The 21,117-nt window shown below is 36.5% G+C and overlaps 1 protein-coding gene across 2 annotated transcripts in view; it reads right to left on the reverse strand.

The window, feature by feature from the left end:
* Positions 1–1,450: 1,450 nt before the first annotated feature.
* The window catches only part of LOC106180905 (endothelin-converting enzyme homolog), a 47,364-nt gene continuing 27,697 nt past the window's right edge, over positions 1,451–21,117 (reverse strand). Inside the window, exon 19 of one of the 2 annotated variants that reach the window (XM_087015713.1) lies at positions 1,451–2,350. In XM_087015713.1, the coding sequence (XP_086871839.1) occupies positions 2,251–2,350 (100 nt within the window). In that variant the 3' untranslated portion in view covers positions 1,451–2,250. The remainder of the gene's footprint in view (positions 2,351–21,117) is intronic. The other variant, XM_087015712.1, reaches the window with a different exon arrangement.

Here is a 21,117-nt window from a genome sequence, read left to right on the forward strand (position 1 = left end):
CACTTTCTAAGAAAAAAAAAACCTTTCGAAATTGCTGGCTATACGGGTCTGCGGTACAAATTGTATGCATTGACAAATCGTTTTTACTCTTTTAAACATACGCAGTTCTGGTAATAACATACCTGCATTTGTTTTCTTATCGGCTTGTGGTCATCCACATAAGAAGCATTTATTTGAAGTCAAAAACTTAGGATGACAGGGTGAAAATGCACGCACCGGAATAACATCTTAGAAAACAGAACAAAAATGACTTACAAACATTTTAATAACTTCAAAACACTTTTGTTTAATCATGTCGGACTGATTGTAAAGAAAACCTGTCACATCTGGTGAAGCTTTGCGCTACATTCTCATGGCGTGACTATGCCTTTTATGTGTTACGTGCACGCTCTTAAATTACGTCGGTAAATTTATTATTTACTTGTTTCAGGATCATATTCAAACAGGCACATTTCAATTTGATCAAGTCTGTTCTGTATTTTCGGACGGCTTGGTATCACTTATTGAAGTCACGCAGAGTCTGTCAGCAAAAACATGTCAAATCTAATTAATTTTTCTTCATGTAGTAGACTTGGATGACAAGTATGGACAATAAAAATGATATCAAATTCTGTATTAGAGCGAGATCTACGTCAATAACAAGTCTCGCGACAACTGTGAGCAAACTAATTATTGCCGCTGTCGTGACTGACCTACAATATAGTGTTACAAGTCCAACATCATTATCACCATCATTTATTAACGTGTCATGTGCATCGAACACCCAGTCCTTGGGGCTTTTAAGACACCTGTGGCAAAAATTTGCTAATTGCCTCAATTTTTCCATTAAATCTTCTATAGACATTTTCATTCATATCATTTATTTTGATACTCAATTTTTCAAAAAACATTTTTAGCTTTCCTCTATATAAGCAGTGCACCGAAGTAAGAAATTACTATCATCTTCTAATTCATTTTTTGCATAGTTGGCATATTCTTTCATTAGTAGGCGTTTGTGTATAACTTCCATTTTCTGTATTACAATATAAACTACTGATATCATGGTACATTTTTCAATTTATGTAGGCCTTAAATAATTTGTACATGAGTAAATTCCTATTATTTAAAACCTGCGTTTGTCTTCTTATCAGCTTGTGGTCATCCGCAAAAGAAGCATTTATTGATGCCATAAACAGGGTGACAGGGGGAAAACACATGCACCGGATTATTATCTTAGAAAGCAACACAAAAGTGACTTACAGGTACAAACAATAAAATTACTTTAAACACTTAATTAAACTTAAACTACTTAATTACTGTTGTACAAAAGACAAAAACGATACAGAATTGAATAGAAAATAACGAAAAAATTCCCGTGGGTGAGCACTTTCCAAATCCCCCCACATTTAACGCGTGGATAGCTCTGATGGTTTCCATTATCAATGCATGTGAAAGCATAAAAGTTGATCTGTATTATTTTTATTCATTTTGAAATGCAAATATACGTCGTTGTTATGAACCCATAAAAAGATAAAAAATAAATCTGATCCTTCATACTTTTTTCAGATGCACAAACAAGTCACGAATCTCTCAATTATCAAATTAATTGTGTTATTTCATCGGTTCGAACATTGACATTGCTGCAAACCAGTTCTTTACAAAATTTGAAATAAATGAGATGATTATATGCATTTTTGTTCATATGAAATTTAACTATAAAAAAGGACAAGTATAAAGTTGAATAACAGTAACAGGGTAAAAGACAGAGCCAAATTGATGGCAAATTGCATTTTGCCCAGTGTCACGTTGTCACCATCGTTGTACATGTATTTAACTTTATACACGTAGAATCATTTTGCTTTTATCCACATATCTATACGATCGTTTTTAAGTCATTAAGCGAAGACCCTGTTCCTGGTATATGTTGCTGTGAAATTTCATAGAGCAATCCCCCACTCCACGTGACGCGTATGAACACGTGTTTACATGATCTACTTCAATATTCCTGCACCTCTTTATCAACAATCCATTGAAATAAAAATGCTGGATTTTTCCTTGGAACAAAGAAGTTCTAATATAGGGTATCTTAAAATCGCTGGATTTTTCCTTGAAACAAGTAGGTTCTTGTATAAGTTGTCTTAAAATCTATGTACATTTAACTATTCTTTCAAATAAAATTTTAACAGAAGTCCTATTTGCAATGATTGTATCTTCCATAAATATAAGACGTCAATTATTTTAGCTTAGAGATCTCCCCAGGGTTGTTTGTTTTCACCAGACATGACACTTATCTAGGGGGTTCATGTTAGATCCTGGGGGGCACCTGAACGTCTCTGCAAACACCTGTAGCTGGGACATGGCGCCATTAATTCTGCAATTAAAAAAAACATTTAAAAGGCTGCATAAGAGTAGAATGACCGTTTTTGACCGTTGTAATAACCTGCCTGTTGGTTATTCAAGCACTTAAGATTTGTTCTTATAGATATGATTTTCACCAATACCTGTAAGTCAACTGAGACAGGCAGGTATGTTTTTTTTTTGCTACACAGTTTATTTTACTGCAAAACTGGGGTCTCTACAACTCTCTTTACGTGACGGTCCACCTAGCAAACAGACTCTCTCCTTCTCTTGCTTACCTCTTTTATCGTCTTTTATGATAATATTACACTAATAAAATGGGTATAAATACTTAGGGTGCATTATAAAAGATAACTTGGAATGGGGAAGAGCATGTTACAGAGCAAGTAGAGAGAGCATATGTCTAACATGTTCCCAATCAAGTGTATTTATCTTATGTCATAGAGAAATTTATAAGATTTAAATGACTCTTGGAGCTAGAACCTTAAAAAAAAAAAAAAAAAAAAAAAAAAAAAAAAAAAAAAAAAAAAAAAAAACTGACACACTTTGTTATGAGGTCTTTATAAATACAATTTTTATTTTAATAAACAAAGTTAATTTGAATTACTTTTTGAAAGGGGGATCAATGCATATGTATTTGTGTAGTGGGCCTTTATCATGTCGGACTGATTATAAAGAAAACCTGTCACATCTGGTGAAGCTTTGCGCTACATTCTTATGGCGTGACTACGCCTTTTCTGTGTTACGTGCACGTTCTTAAATTACGTCGGTAAATTTATTATTTACTTGTTTCAGGATCATTTTCAAACAGTCATATTTCAATTTGATCAAGTCTATTCTGTATTTTCGGACGGCTTGGTATCACTTATTGAAATCACGCAGAGTCTGTCAGCAAAAACATGTCAAATCTAATTACTTTTTCTTCATCCGGTAGACTTGGATGACAAGTATGAACAATAAAAATGATATCAAATTCTGTATTCGTGTGAGATCTACGTCAATAACAAGTCTCACGACAATTGTGAGCAAACTAATTATTGCCGCTGTCGTGACTGACCTACAGTATACAGTTATGAACGTGTCATGGGGCTTTTAAGACACCTGTTGCAAAAATCTTAACAATAAATTTTGCTAATTGCCTCATTTTTTTCTATTAAATCTTCTATAGACATTTTCATTTATATCATTTATTTGGATACTCAATTTTTAAAATAAAATTTATAGCTTTCCTCTATATAACAGCAGTGCACCGAAGTAAGAAATTACTCTCATCTTCTAATTCCTTTTTGCATAGTTGCCATATTCTCTCATTAATAGGCGTTTGTACATAACGTCTAGTTTGTACACGTAAAGGTAAATTGCCCATCCAAAATCGTGGTAAAATGATTTTTCTTTCCTGTTCAAGTCTATGTTTAAATGATTTTCAGTTTTAAATTTTTAAATGGCATTTATTTTCAGAGTTTAGGGAATTTGAAAATGTGTTTTTTCCATTTAATTTGGAATTTTTCATAGAAGAGTTTATTTAATGTATTCTTTATCAACAATGCTTTGTTCAAAAATGAATTTCTATATTACAGAATCTGATGACGTTTCTTATACTTATCAACCCATTTTATGTCATTTATGCTCTGTATTGTAAACATTTTGTTTTCTTGTAATTAATTAGCATTCTCCATTTGTTACACAACCAGTCCGCCACTGCCAGGCGGCTGTTTAGTTTTTCTGTGCTATCAGATATTATTACCAGATCATCAGCATAAAGTAGGCCAGTAAGGTTCAATCTCTCATTTATACTGATACCTTCTTTATACTTATTTAGCTCAATGATCAGATAACTTACACCCCATTCTCATAGATTAGATCGACCTACATTGGATCGACCTAACTCCCTGGGGGTTCACGCTAAATAGCTGTCAGCCGGGCGGACACGAAAGTTAATTACCCCTTAAAGCTTGTAGTAGGCGGGGACGGACACTTAAGGGGGATTATCTGACAGTAATCTAGTGAGACTCCCCGCGGTGATAGATCGATCTAAAAGTTGTGAGAACAGAGCCTTACATAGATTGCATAGAGCGCATTCTCAACGAAGTAAGCCAGGCTTTACAAAGCCGGTGACCTAAAAATGGCGGACGTACATGAAAGAAAAACCGCCTAATCTTTTAATAGTCTCTCCGCCTCTCACACGCCTCCCCACACGTCGTCCCTGCGGGGTACAGTAATTAAATCTCGGCTCCGAACATTTATATTTCCGTGAATATCTCTGGTGATATTATCTCCGTAGATAGTCGATTCATTGCTGCTCTACGGGCCAAATTATTCCTTTTCGTCTCTGTTTTCAAAGATAATAGAACAGAAGAGCTTTTTTCCTTCGATCGCCCTCAGCCGCAATGCTTTCTTCACCACGAGTTTAACTGATGAGCATGCGCACTTAATATTTCTCAGGTAGCTTCCGCATGGCGAACGGAGACGCGATTTAATTACTGTACCCCGCAGGGACGACGTGTGGGGAGGCGGAGAGACTATTAAAAGATTAGGCGGTTTTTCTTTCATGTACGTCCGCCATTTTTAGGTCACTGGCTTTGTAAAGCCTGGCTTACTTCGTTGAGAATGCGCTCATAGATATGTAGGTAACGAGAATTTAACGCTGATATCATGATACATTTTTCTATTTATGTAGGTCTTAAATAATTTGTACATGAGTATATCCCTATTAATTAAAACCAAAAGCTTTTTGTAGATCCATGTAACAACAGTACGTATCAAGCCCTTTATTCTTTCTGTTTCTGATTATACTTGTTAGACTGCACAACGACTCTGAAACTTCACACTTTCAAGCCTGCAATTAGCAGTTTTGCACTCCAATAAACTCGAACAGGATGCAAAGATTCGAAAGACGAGTATTGGTCTTGCACCTGGAAGTGCATCGCCTCCTTAATTAACACATTCTTTCTATTTATATTATGCGATGTCTTTTAAAATAACATCTCAGTACAGATATTGTTCATTTGTAATTTTATAATTTACCCCTATACATAGGCCTATGTCATCATATGTAGTCTACCATGGCCCATAGGAGCCTACGCGTGCTTCTCTCAGACATGTAGAACAGTTTCATTAGCTATGTTATTGTAATAGACATGTGAAGATTCTTTTGTCTATATGCCTGATGAAGTCTGACTGCAAGCAGACGGAATATTCGCTGGTAAGACCAGACAGATATACATGTAAGTAGCTATAGACAAAAGAATCTTCACAAATCTCTCAGACGTCCATCAACATTCGAAAACGCCATGCACCGTGTCTATTTCGTATGTTATTAAGCCCTATAGCAGCGGAATTGACAAGTCCCATGTTGCATACGTCTTTTACTACAGAGCCCCGAAAATGACATGGCTGTGTCTGTTTCGCCACTTACTAAACTCCACAGATGCGAAATTGACACGACTGCGAAAATCTCAAGAGTCATGTCTACTTCGTGTCTTAGAACATTGTCATTTAAGAGCATAAAATTCACAGCAAAAGACAAATGCAACTTTGCACAAGGCAATCTTACATTTATGGGAGCCAGCAAGTTACTAAATAGGCATGGCTATGTCAATTTCGTGTTTTATAAGATGCACAGTATAAGACATATGCAGCGCGGGTCTGGTCAATTTCGCATCTATGGGCCTCAGTGAATGACGAACAAGACATGACCATGTGAATTTCGGGTTTAATAACATAGCCATTTGAAGCTTTAAAATCCACAGTAAGAGACGAATGCGATATGGGCCGTGTCAATCCCACATGACCATGTGAATTTCAAGTTTAATAACATAGCCATTTGAAGCTCCAAAATCCACAGTAAGAGACGAACGCGACATGGATCGTGTCAATCTCGCATCTCGTATCTCGTTCAGAAAGTGGCAAAACAGACACAGACATGTCATGTCGGGGCTCAACACTCTGTAGTAAAAGACCAATGCGGATGGGACTTGTCAATTCCGCTGTTATAGGGCTTAATAACATACCAAGGTCGCACACTATTGAGGGTGGAATGCACGTGGACATCACACAAGAGTCGCCCACTGTTGAGGGTGGAATGCACGCAGGAACCACACAAGAGTCCCCCATTACCGATGGTGGAATGCACGTGGAATTCACACAAGATTCACCCGCTACTGTGGGTCGAATGCATGCAAGAAATAGACAGGAGTCGCACACTACTGAAGGTGGGATGCACGTGAACGTCACACAGGATTCGCCAAGTACTGAGGGTCAAATGCACGTGGACGTCACACAAGAGTCCCTTATTACTGAGGGTGTAATGCGCATGAACGTCACACAAGAGTTGCAATTTACTGACACACGCGTAGGCTTCTATGGGCCATGGTAGTAGTCGTCTATGGCTGTAGCGTGATCATACTATGTATGTTACGGTATAAATCAATGGAAGTCTTCGTCCATTGGTTAGCATTATGCGAAATGAACTCTGCCAAGAAAGGTTTAAAAGATCAGAGGACACTGGTGTGTGCCACTTCTAAGTGCAATTGCTGCACGGAAAGTAACTGTTTTAGAAATATGTTGATTATTCACCTCACTTTATGCGCGCTGTTGATTAATCAGCCGACAGATGTCATGTTCTCACCTTCCCAAGAAGAGGGCAAGTCTGGGAGATCTAACCAAGAGGCACCGGATTTAATGAACGTGACGCCGGTTAGAATCAAGAGAGAATTATCTTCTCGTGAAGAAGAAATGACAGGGAGAACCACACAAGAGTCACCCACTACTGAGGGTGGAATGCACGTGGACCTCACACAAGAGTCGCCCACTATTGAGGGTGAAATGCAAGTTGACGTCACACAACAGTCTCCCACAACTGAGGGTAGGACGCAGGTAGACATCACACAACAGTCGCCCACTACTGAGGGTGGGATGCAGGTAGACGTCACACATCAGTCGCCCACTACTGAGGGTGTAATGCACCAGGACGTCACACTAGAGTCCCCCGTTACTAAGGGTGAAATGCACGTGGACGTCACACAAGATTCGCCACTTACTGAGGTTGGGAAGCACGTCGAAGTCACACAAGAGTCACCCACTACTGATGGTGGAATGCATGTGGATGTCACACAAGAGTCACCCACTACTGAGGGTACAATACACGTGGATGTCACACAAGAGTCACCCACTACTGAGGGTGGAATCCACGTCGAAGTCACACAAGAGTCACCCACTACTGAGGGTACAATACACGTGGATGTCACACAAGAGTCACCCACTACTGAGGGTGGAATCCACGTCGAAGTCACACAAGAGTCACCCACTACTGAGGGTACAATACACGTGGATGTCACACAAGAGTCACCCACTACTGAGGGTAGAATCCACGGCGAAGTCACACAAGAGTCTCCTACTATTGAGGTTAAAATGCACGTGGACCCCACACAAGAGTCATTCAGTACTGAGGGTGCAATACGCGCGGAAATTATGCAGGAGGCACCCAATCAGACGCAGGAGGCACGGGAAATATCTACCGACAGCAGTGGAACCTCTTTTTTGTCAGATGTATCTCTCACGCCCTATAGATGGCTCTGTGCAAATCTTGGTTATCGTGAACTCAGCATTAAGGTCCATTGCAACTGCGACCCTCTGTGCGTCCTGTATGGTGACTGCTGTTATGGGGTGATAGAAAACGCGACGGTGTGCGCTGCATCCGTCAGATTAACAAGTGCGCAAAATACTTTGGATAAGTTTGCTGGAACCAGCTTTAGAGAAAGTCATAGTAACAGCACTACTTCGACTGCATCCCAAAACAATACATCCTCTTGGATAAGACAAATAAACCAACTCGACCCTGTGTCTATTTCCCTGGCAGATAAAAGCTCTTGTAGGAAAATTCCAACTTTACATCGACAAAACTCACAAAGCCGTTTAGGCGAGATGGACATTTTTGGACTGAGATATTGGATGGTGGACCAATGCCCTCCGTCTTTGCTGGAAGAGGAAAGCAGTATCAAATGCACCAATACCTCAAATACTGGCATCACAGAAAATGCACTCTTGTACCAGCCAGTCACCGACCCAGATACAATGATCACCTTCAGAAACAAGTACTGTGCAGCTTGTAATGGTATCGAGAACGGTTGGGAACCGTGGGAACTTGTCGTGTATGGCAGGAGAGCAGTGGTCAATTTTGTTAACTGCAGTTCATCGGACTGCGTTTTAAGAAAACTGAAAGCTTTCGGAAGTTCCGGCATTTTCGTGCCTAAACCGGACTGGAATTTAAGAACATGCTTCCGGGAAGCCGAGAACGATGCCTTTCGTCCTTGCACGTTCAGATTTGTTAATGGAAGCATGCACCGTGTGCCTCGTCCACTCCCCCTGCACTCAGCCTTGCGAGATGCCTGTATGGCCTACAACAATCCTGTTGTATTAAGCAGTTCTGATGAAATTTACAAGAACTTCCACTGCATGCTCTGTTATGTAGGTGATTTTACCATCTGTGGAGGTGAGTGATGCGTTTTGTTGTTTAAAATTCATATATATATAAATGTCAGATCCGTGCATTTATGGTTTTAATCATTAGCATAATATCCTCTCCACCCTCGTTATCTCAACCTTCAAGATTTTGGAACCTTTGAGATAAAATGCAAGTTTTCTCAGGATAACGTTATTGATATCTTGAGTCTTTGATTTGATATGTTGCCTAAACGTGCGTTTATCCAGTTCGACTTCGACTAATGTATCACAACGAAACTGGATAAACTTAAATTTAAAATTTATCGGATATGTTTACTCTCTACCAGGGCGACAGATTGATTTTCCACAGATTGATATTCACAAATATGTCTATAGATAAATAGACAGTCATTTGGCTTTCAGTCGCGTCAGCCAAAAATGTCCACAATAATAACTGCGGCCTTGGTAGAGGGTAGGATATGTTTATATATTGCCAAGGTTTATTTAAACTTGTGCAGCATCATTTGATTCAATATATGTGGATGGAAATAACATTACTAGATAAAGGCGAATATTTCATTCAAATAATGTTTAATTTTTTTACATCCGGAAAATTTAAGAATTGACAGAAATACTGTTATGTATTTAAATAGTAGTAATTAATACTGGTTTTTGCATCATTTGGTTGAGCGTCATTGTACTGTTCTTCGTTCATAATGTACAGTATAAGTCAGTTGTTGTTAAACTGAGAAATTCTAAATCGAAATCATATCTTAAGATAAGCGCAAACGACAGATTCTTTTGGCTATTGTAGCCGCGCGTCTGTTATCTATAAAACTTGGGATATTGGCAAAGTTTTATGTACGATAATAACAGGTTTTATTAGTCCGGGAGCGCCCTTCTTGTGCTATTACGCGGTAGCTGAGCTAGAATCTAAATTGGATCCTAGAGTTGTGACCCCTTGCTCACGAGATCCGAGATGAAAGACGTGTTGATTTGGACTCCCGCCCCCTAATGCGAATAGTCTAAACTACCGGAACTAGATCAGTTGAACAGCGTGTTGCTGAGTTCTTGACAAGCTTACATGTTCTCCAATTGTATTTAAATGTTTTTTCAGTTGAGAATACCGCTTCACCACCAGAGCGATTCTTTGGTCTTTCTTTTCGTGCCGTATTGTACTTGGGAGACCAAGATAGGGAACAGCGTGATGACGAGATGGTAAGTTTGAGAAAACGAACTACAATAATCATAATGATGAGGTTATTGAAAATTGCAAAAAGATGAATTTGATGACTTCACTTTTTAAAATTCAATATATGTAATATGTAATTATTCCAGGAGGGAAACTGCAGTCCTAAATTGTACATCTGCACACGTGCCTTTTTTCAGCCTTTAGATCAGCAGATAATGTGCCCCCCTGGTTTTGTTCCTGATGACCAGGGCTGCCGCGCCCTTATGTACAACTTCACGACAATGACGTCCATCGTTCCTTTACATTTTGAACCATGTGGCTGGGCTCCAACACCAAGAGCTGGGTGTATGGGTATCGAGCGTAATGGCCAATTAAGAGCCGTACTGAGCGCTGTGCAGGCATATATTCGTTTCTGTAGACAGGAACGCAGTGCGGATAACAGGTTCATCACCTTTTTCATTGAAACAATGGTCACTCTTCGCGTGCCACTAGCCCACTACGAGGAAGGTCGTAACCTGTTTAACCAGGTGCAATCATGGATGGAAAATGGTCTGCAAAAAGTGCAGTTGGAGACGACTCTAGGGCCACTGGGTTTACGCAAGGGATCGGTCTCCGCCTGCACGAAGAACACCACGATCCGCAGCTCCGTACCGCCATTTTCTGGTGCGACACCGATCACAACCCCGAGCCAGAACCAAGGAAACAGTCATGTCGGTAACGTTGCACTATTGATGTTAATGGCTATGGTGGCAACGGTGTGTGATTTCTACACCTCATGTAGCTATGGGTAAGTACACATAAGGAAAGATATACCAGTAGGATCGGGCACTATTTTGGCTAAATTAATTCATGCATGAATACTTTATGTTTTCTTGTAAAGTTAAATAATTAGGGTTTTCTTATCAAAATTCAACTCAAATAGTTGTCTTGGTGCCATAACCTCAGACAACGAGATTTTGTTTTTGCCTTTGTTAGTTTGTTGGTTTAAACCCTAACCCCAAAAAGTTTTGGGCACATTTTGATTAACTTTTCACAATAAGTCCGAGATGAGCCAACTTATAATTAGAATCAATAAGATTTTTTGGTGATTTTTTTATTTGATTAATTGATAATGAGAACTGAGTTTTCGTGTTGGATCGCAACACGCATATGAAATATTGTCTTCTATACCGTATTGGTTTTAAGATCCCCCGCAATAATACAAAAACAGAATTTATCTCGTGCCACATTGTCATGAACGTTTCTTGTTTCAGTTATACAGATTTTAATAACCCTAATAACACAGATTTTAATAACCCTTATAGCTCTAGTCATAATTATGTTTCCGTTGTATACCTGCTTAAAAACATATGAAATGTTTTAATCCCTATCCTGTGAATAGAAGGGGATGGGCAAATAATAGGCAGCGGTATAAATCCCTTCAAAATTCAAACGGAATAACACAATACCCTAGGTGGAATAACACAATAGGCCTACCATAGACGAGTGAACCCCATGACGCCGGTATCTGTTTAACTAGGTGTAATTAACAGCAGGATACATCAGCCAGAAGGTCCCCAATGTTTGTTGCGGCGATAGGATTATAGCTTAAAGAGGCTAGAACCCATGCTACTGCGTGCCACTAAACCGTCTCCCGTAGCGAACTGTCCTTTAGCTCACTAGCTTGGCACGCGCAGCTGGTCATGTTTTAAGTGTTGCTAGCAAGCTTCAATATGAAGTGTTCCGTAGTCAAAAATTGAACTAAGTATTGTTTGTCTTATTGACATGCATAAGCATCACCATCGTGCATCAGCATGATCAACAATTCATCCTGTCTCAAAATTCTTATTGCAAATAGTATTTATATATTATGCATGATAATAAATGAGGAATAAGGAAAAGGCAGCGAATAACATTTTCATAAAGGCACAGTTTATGGCAAAAAGTTTTGAAGTTTAAAGATACTCCGTACATAAATTTCCATCATCGCGACCTGTGTGAAAAATAAAGATTAAAAGTAACAAAGAAAGCAACATTATTTCAAATATATATATAACAAGCTGACGTGTAGCCTCAATTACTAAAATGATTTATTTGATATGGACAATTGGCTTGAACCAGTCATTTTATTAACATTATGAATGACACATTCTCCATCGTCACCGTTGAATTACCATTATTATTTTACATCACTAACCTTAATTAACAATCTTACTGTTTAGGCCTGCTTTAAGTTTGTTTAAGAAACAATAGCCATCGCGTTTAATAATAGGTTGCCAGCTATTGTAAGATCCCCCTTCCTCTTTAACCGATGTCTTAGAGTGTTAATTAACCATACTTTCATATAGTGTGATCACACTGTCAGGCTTCCCCTGTTGCACACTGGAGTTGGATTGTCCTTGCGCCACTGCTAGATATTTTCTCCAATTCTGTTGTTTATATAAATATTTTCATTTATTTTTAAATATTTTCATCGCATTATCCTTTCAGAAACGGGGGATTTTCCCATTTTGTCTCATAACTATGACAGGGCATTTTTTTCGTTGTTGTTTAAAAATGAATGTTAGTTTGTCGAGGCTTAATGCTTAATTCTTATCGCGTTATATGCATGTGCATCTAAACAATAAATATCAATTTTATACTAGACTGTTATTGCCCGGGTATTGCACGTGTGCTTTCTTACTAGAGTGATCTAAATCAAGTCGCTCGTGTATGTAACTGTAGCAAAAACTGTTCGACATGACATTTCTGCACGGCAGCCGAACACAGTAATTGTATAGGCATGATTTAAGCCTGTACGAGAGATAATAACAGTCGCGTTTAACAATAGATAGCGAGCTATAGTAAGCCCTCCGTCCTCTTTAACTGATGTCTTACAGTGTTAATTGATCGTACTTTCATATAGTGTGATCACACTGTCAGACTTACCCCTATTGCATGTTGGAGTTGGATTGTCCTTGCGCCACTGCAAGTGCACCTAATTTAATTTAATTTTTTTTACCGTACAAACCTTTGGACGATCTGAAAAATGGGGTTAAAATGTTTTTTTTTATGAATTTGTCTTACGGTCAAAAGATGGGTGGGGTTTTCGTTGTTCTTAAAAAATGGACGTAACATTAGTATGTCGAGGATATATGCTAAGCTCTTTTTGTGCAACAGGGATCTATATAACTCATGGTAAAACATATAGCAGTGTTTGAGGTTGAACATCTAAATTTACTTGGATCCTGGCATATTTTGGGCCACCTAACTTATCCAATTCCTCGTCAAAATTTTCTTTACATAATCAGTGTGAATGACAGGGCGTATGTTTATCATCACCAATCTTACTAGTGCAAAGGCATGGTTTTAGCTACATGTAGTTTGAGAAATGATAATCGCGTTTAACAATAGATTACGAGCTATAGTAAGACCCCTCCTCTTTAAGAGATGTCACAATTAACAGTACTATAATGTAAAGGCGACAAGTTATCAGATTGTCAGGCTTTTCCCTGTCGCACGCACGTTAGCTTTTAGTGCGATGTTTACAAAAACTTATTTATTTTCAATGTTTTTTACCACAATGATCTTAGTGTGTTATGAGAAACGGGTTTTTTAACACAGCAAAAGAAATGGGGAAGGGGGGGGGGGAGTACAACATGAAAAGGATTTTTAAAGGAGTTGCCTAATAGGTTGCTATGCTATTTGAACCAAAACGATTTCCTGAAAGATCAAATTAAAAATTGATGTCTCTTCCACAAAAAAGTGTATATTATACAACAATGAGTTTGCGTTTAATGTAATCCCTCCTTAAAGGCCATGTACTGATTATAATGGCATACCTTGATGGATTTTTTAAAGGAGTTGCCTAATAGGTTGCTGTGCTATTTGAACCAAAGCGATTTCCTGAAAGATCAAATTAAAATTGATGTCTCTTCCACAAAAAAGTGTATATTATACAACAATGAGTTTGCGTTTAATGTAATCTCTCCTTAAAGGCCATGTACTGATTATAATGGCATACCTTGATGCGGAACAGTCTATTGGTTCTTCCACCTTGGGTCCCTTCAATTTAAGCACCATATTGTATTACTCGTATTACCCATTTCATTTGACACCCTTTCTGTTTCTCTCCCTTCCACTCTCTCTTGTTAGAAGGAGGGAAAATATAAGTACCCAAAATAATCTGCATCACCAATCTTCGGAAAAGAAATGAGTCCATGAACCCGTGGTCCACAACATCCGACACAGCAAAATGAAATCAAATAACAGCTGGCACAATTTTAACTGCAGTTAGCTAGTGTCACTAAAGATATAATCCGCTGGCCGCTCGAAGAAGTTGAACAAATGGATGGTTCGCTACGTAAGACCGTTTGTTTACATAAGTACTCTAAGGGGGCGTGCCTACCCAGTCGACCAGGGATTAGGCCAGTCACTATATTCCGCCAAAAAAAAAAAAAAAAAACGTTTAGCGACCCTATCATTTTCACACTCACTCTATTGTATTTTCTATCCCTATATTCAGCGTGTAATCTCCAAATGGTACACGGAGTAAATATACACAAACTTAATACTAGGGCTGTATGTAATTTTTTTAAATATTTTGAACGCTTCGTAAAAAGTATTTGCAAATCTAAGAAAAAAGGCTAGTTTTATAAATTTCCAATAGTTAACAGTGCATTCCGATTTCAATTTTGCCTAGTGTATAAGTTGTAATAGGCCTTGACGTGCGTGTCTGGCTTCAGTTTCACGAGTGCCCTGGCTTAGTTGACTAGGATTCCCGTAACACCGTTTCTGATGGGGTAAAATGTGAGCATGTGAGCATGCAACGTTGGTTCTTAGCCAGGGAACTTGACTTCAATTTTTTTAAACCGGGGCTTCTTAAAACACATATAGATAATGATCTTTTCGAAATGATATGCCGAAGCAAGACTGTTTTATCAAATAGATTTGCAAAAAGCAAGGCATTAGTTTCATGCACATGCAAATATGAATGTTATCAATATTTCCAGAAATTGACCAATTTGTATGGATTACAAATGTATATCATTCATAGTGCATTGAGCATTGGTTTATGATTAATCAATCATTTGATGATTGGTGGTAGGTTCATTTTAGGTTATCTAAAACATGATTTTAACTATATTGAAGCATAAATTATACTTGGAAAATATGTTGATATAATCGGACACATATTTATACGGATTTATGGTTTGCTGTTCTTAAAATTAGTAATTAACTCAATCTGGCACAACATTTTATGTATGTTGTAAAGTTCTAGAATTCGAACACTATTTTTTGTATAGTTGTAAATCAATTATGTGCTCAATGTAAATTTTTCGTATTGCAAGCAAAAAATCCGGTTTCGTTTTAAGTAATAGCAAATAAGCAGAATTTAATTTAAATTATTTTTTTCTAAATCGATAAACTTGAATATTGGGTGTTTTAAAGGGTAATAATTTTGTTAGGAATCGAAAATGGAAATTATTAATGTAACAAGGATCGAATTCATTGACTGATTTCACAATAGAAAAGAAAAAATTTTCATGACGTCAGTAACGGCCGGAATTTTGTATTATATTTGTACATCATTCATAGTGTAGTGAGCACTTGTTTATGATTAATCAATCATTTGATGATTGGTGCAAGGTACATTTTAAGTTATCTAAAGACATGATTTTAACTTTATTCAAGCGTAAATTATACTTGGAAAATATATTGATATAATTGGACACATATTTATACGGATTTATGGTTTGCTGTTTAACTACATTTAAGCATAAATTATACTTGGAAAATATGTTGATATAATCGGAGGCATATTTATACGGATTTATGGTTTGCTGTTTAACTACATTTAAGCATAAATTATACTTGGAAAATATGTTGATATAATCGGAGGCATATTTATACGGATTTATGGTTTGCTGTTTAACTACATTTAAGCATAAATTATACTTGGAAAATATGTTGATATAATCGGAGGCATATTTATACGGATTTATGGTTTGCTGTTTAACTACATTTAAGCATAAATTATACTTGGAAAATATGTTGATATAATCGGAGGCATATTTATACGGATTTATGGTTTGCTGTTTAACTACATTTAAGCATAAATTATACTTGGAAAATATGTTGATATAATCGGAGGCATATTTATACGGATTTATGGTTTGCTGTTCTTAAAATAAGTAATAAAGATAATATGGCATGCCATTTTATGTACGTTGTAAGGTTCTAGAATTCAAACACTATTTTTTTGTAATGTTGTAAATCAATCATGTGCTAAATGTTGTAAATTTTTCATATTACAAGCAAAAAATTACGGTTTCGGTTTAAGTAATAGCAAATAAGGAGAGTTTGATTTTGATGAATTTTTTAAAAAAATCTATAAGCTAGAATATTGGATGTTTTAAAGGGCAAGTATAATTTTGTTAGGAATCTAGGATGGAGTTTATTAATGTAAAAAGGATGGAGTTAACTGATTGATTTCATGATCTAAAAGTATAAATTTTCATGGCGTCAGTAACAGACAGGATTTTGTATTATATTTGTTCATTATATCATTCATAGTACATTGAGCATTAGTTTATGATTAATAATCATTTGATGATTGGTGCAAAGTACATATTAAGTTATCTGAAAATCATGATTTTAACTACATTTTAGCAAAAATTATACTTGGAAAACATTTTGATATAATCGGACGCATATTTATACGGATTTATGCTTTGCTGTTTGCTATTAATGTTGTTAATCAATAGTGTGTTAAATGTTGTAAATTTTTCAGATTGCAAGCAAAAAAAGTTTAGGTTTAAGTTATAACAAATACGCAGAATTTGATTTTAGGATTTTTAAAAAAGGATCGATAAACTTAAATTTTGGATGTTATAAAGTGCAAGAATGATTTTGTTAGGAATCAAGAATGGAATTTATTAATGTAACAATTAAGGATCGAGTTCATTGACTGATTACACTATCTAAAGGCAGATTAATTTTCATGACGTCATTAACAGCATGAATTTTGTATTGATGGCCAGTTAATTAAATTAAAATTAATACGTCTTTATTGGGTTTGGCAATAATAAAAACGGCCTTGACTGGCCCGATACCAATCAACCTACATTGCGTTTGTCATTTTATTTCGTTAATTGATTCTGTAGTGTAATTGGTGGGGGAGATTGATCAAACTTTAAATATTTACCCAGTCGTTAGATAGGCGTGACAAAGTGCTCAAGTGATTACTTAAACTGCATTAAAATTCAATATTTTTTCCAATATTCGACCTTACCCCACCATATAGCTTCAAATACGAAAATGCAAAACGAAAATCAATATACGAACGGATTTTCTGCTTTCATTCTGTGCTTCTGCAATCTCATTTGAACAAGGGAATAAGAGTGATGATTATGCAGACCTTTATAGACCTTTATAGGCCAGAAAAATGGGACAATTTACGACCAAAATTTTGAAGAAGGAGCAGTTTTATACCTACATACATTTTTTAACTGAACGAAAAGTTAATTTGGTTTGTGACTTGACATGTCGACTTTATTTTTATCGTAAAAGAAAGTAGTCTATATTACAGGTATAATAGCAGATCAGCCGAAGTCTCCTTTCCACGTTTTTCTCCCAAACTACAACGATCTGTTGACAACTGACAGGTGTAAGCAATACCTTAGAACAGTGGAAAGATGGTGGCCGTAGTTTGAATTTGATTATAACTGTTAAAAGTCTATATTGAAGACATTTTGTTGCATTTGGCAATTTCCGTAAAGCTTTGGCATGTGTGGCAGGTTTCTGTAAATAACAGTACTTCGGGGAGCAGGATTTGGTGGCCTAGTTGTAGTCCAGTGGCTTAAGGAAAAAAAATGGCCAAATTGTGACACGGCGGATAAAAGCACCAAATTTTGCATGTGGGTACCTTTTGACATACTAAACCAAATAAGAGCTGTAGCCCACGGAAAAAAATTACCGTTTGGCCAAAAAATCCAAAATGGCCGCCAATTTGTGAAATTCTGTAGAAATATATACATTCCTATGTTGATTTTTATCAAATAAAGTATTTTCTCAATGTTTTCCACATCCTTATTACCCATGTAATGCATATATGTCAGATAACAAACGAGTGTCCTTGGACTTTTTGGAAAATCCAAGATGGCCGCTGTATAGCATAGGAATACTAGAACATGTACAAGGATTTTCAACTAATGCCAACTATGAAGATGCATTGCCCACTATCTAATTAATTTTGTTTCTGAGTGCACAAATAATATATTTGTTGTGAGTAACTAACCTTTATTCTCAAGCATTTCGGGAAAATCCAAGATGGCCGCCATATCAAAGGAATACTAGTATACACATAGGGCTTCTTCTGCCATGGATATAAAATATTAATTGATAAATTAGGTTTGTTTCTGAGTATTTTCCACATCTTTTTAATCCACATAAAATATATGTGATGAGAATGTTATGTGTATCCTTTTTGAACACAACACAAAACAAAATGGCTGCCATTAGCCATAGAAGGTGGGTTTCAGTTAATACCTGCGAGAGATAGGCTTTCATATAAAATGAAGCTAAATTCAGTTGTTTTTCTGTTAGTTTATTATTATTATTATTATTATTATTATTATTATTATTATCACATGATACAAATCTGTTAGGTAATTAATGTCTATATCTGATCATTTTGGGGAAATCCAAGATGGCTTTCTTTTCCCCATAGGAAAACTGTTGCATTGAATTTTATAGGCACTTCTAAGGCAAATGAGGGTAATCATGTCATTTTGTCAAAATACTTAAGGATACACACTTGTTACCCACCAGATAGATGTCTCAAAGTCCAAAAAGAATGTGGGAAATACCGAGAAACAAAATTAATTTTATATTGAACCCAATGTCTCTCTGGCAGTAGTTGATTGTGCTACTCCTATTGTGAATTGCAGCAATCTTGAATTTTCTCAAATATGCAAGATACACCCCTTCTACTCATCAGATTTATATAGAGTAGGGTTAATAAGGATGTGAACATGTCTGAATATCAAACAGCTTTATTTCATGTTGGAATCAATCTCTGAACTGTTCCATGAATTGACACCTATGTGCATTTGAAATATATATTTCTATGACAACTGGCAGCTATCTTGGGTTTTCTCCGAATAGTACTCAAGGATACATACACTTTCTACACACAGTGAGTCTTTCATAAGGATAAATAGGATATGAAAAACATTTTAAAACGATCTAAAGTTAACTACATTTAAATTGTACTCAATGTATCTCTGGAATTATTTGATTATGTGTACGAATATTTTAATGACAAAAGGCAGACATCTTGAATTTTTTTCAGAATACCCAAAGATACACACATGCTACAGACCAGGTATACATCATAGGGGTAATTATAAATGGAGTGAAAAACATAAATTATTTTTAAAACAAACCCATGGTTATGTAATTGTATAATGAACCATATGCTTCTCTAGCAGCAATTGAAACCCACCCTTTAGTATTCCTATGCCAAATTGTAGCTTTCTTGGATTTTCTCAGAATATCCAAGGATGCACACTATTTACTCACCAGATATTTATCAAAGGACTAATACTGATGGGCAAAACTTGATAAGCAAACACAATTTCACCCTGGTAGTAGATGAAAAACCATGGATGTGCAGTTGTAATTCCAGTAGTATTCCTATGACCAGTGACGGCCATCTTGGATTTTCTCAAAATGATCAAATATGCTCATTTATTACCTGCTAGATATGTATCACAGTGTAATAATAATGTGTAAAACACTGAAAAAATAAACTGAATTTGATAGCGAATTATGTTTTTCCTAGCTGGCATTAGTTCCAACCCTTTGTAATACTAGAAGTATTCCTATGACATATGGCGGCCATCTTGGATTTTCTCAAAATACCCAAGAATACATGTTAGTTACTCACCACATACATATTGTGTTGGTGGAAAGGATGTGGAAAACACTCAGAAATAAACTTAATTTGGTAGTGGAAAATTAATCTTTCCAGTTGTCATTAGTTGAATCCCCTGTATACTAGAATTCCTGTGGCACATGGCAGCCATCTTGGATTTTCCTAAATACCCAAGAACACTTCGTAGTTACTCACCACAAACATATTATGTGGGTAACAGAATTAATTTTATAGTGGACAACGTATCTTTCTAGCTGGTATTAGTTGTGCACTAGTATTCCTATGGCTGTTTCTATGGCATATGACAGCCATCTTGGATTTTTCAAAAGTCCAAGGGAACTTATTTGCTATCTGACATATATGAATAAAATGGGTAATAAGGGTGTGGAAAACTCTGAGAAAATAATTTATTTGATAAAAATCAACATAGGTATGTGCATATTTCTATAGAATCCATAAATTGGCGGCCTTTTTGTATTTTTTGACCAAACGGTAAATTGTTAGAGAGGGCTACGGCTCTAATTTGATTTAGAATGTCAAAAGGTAGCTACATGCCAAATTTGGTCTTTTTATCCGCCGTGTCACGATTTTTTCCTTAAGCCACCGGACTATTGTAACGTCCTTGGCTGCCAAGCACGGCGGAATGAGTGCGATTCCCATGCTGTCCCGTTTTTTGGTCTTTTACGTTTTTTTTTTTCAATAATTATGAATATTATTATAAATATATTAGCATAAAATGATTGTTGATAATTAATTTTTACCTGAAGGTAGGGTGAGGAGGTGGGTTTTTATTTTTATTGTTTTAACCGCATTTCGGTTGAAAATGCATGTCACAAACATATAAAAGATTACAATTACCATGATAAAAAATTTACCATCATTTATAAATTACACCAAACGCTGTAAACTGTATTAGTGATGTTAAACACTTTAAAATAAATATAAATTGTTTGATATCGTGATAAGCTTTCATTGTCTAACATCCATATTGCAGTAGATGTGCCACTGTTTTGTGCAATTGTGCTATGATGCATCCCTTTATGCAGCCATCCAACAAAAGTGAAGAGTCCAAAGACCAAATAGTGTATACTGATCTCGAATTATGGTTCAATGACTGATGTGACGGGTATCAGCTAGTAAAAGTGGTTTTTATGCATTACTTTTATGCATTACGCGCTGCCTACATGTTAGGATAACCGCAAAATTAAACGCTGGTTTAAGAACTGAATAGACAGACAACTGGCTTAAC

The sequence above is a fragment of the Lingula anatina genome, chromosome 6 (genome assembly GCF_051362555.1).
Source record: "Lingula anatina isolate TDL-2025a chromosome 6, LinAna3.0, whole genome shotgun sequence".
Taxonomy (NCBI): Eukaryota; Metazoa; Brachiopoda; class Lingulata; order Lingulida; family Lingulidae; genus Lingula; species Lingula anatina.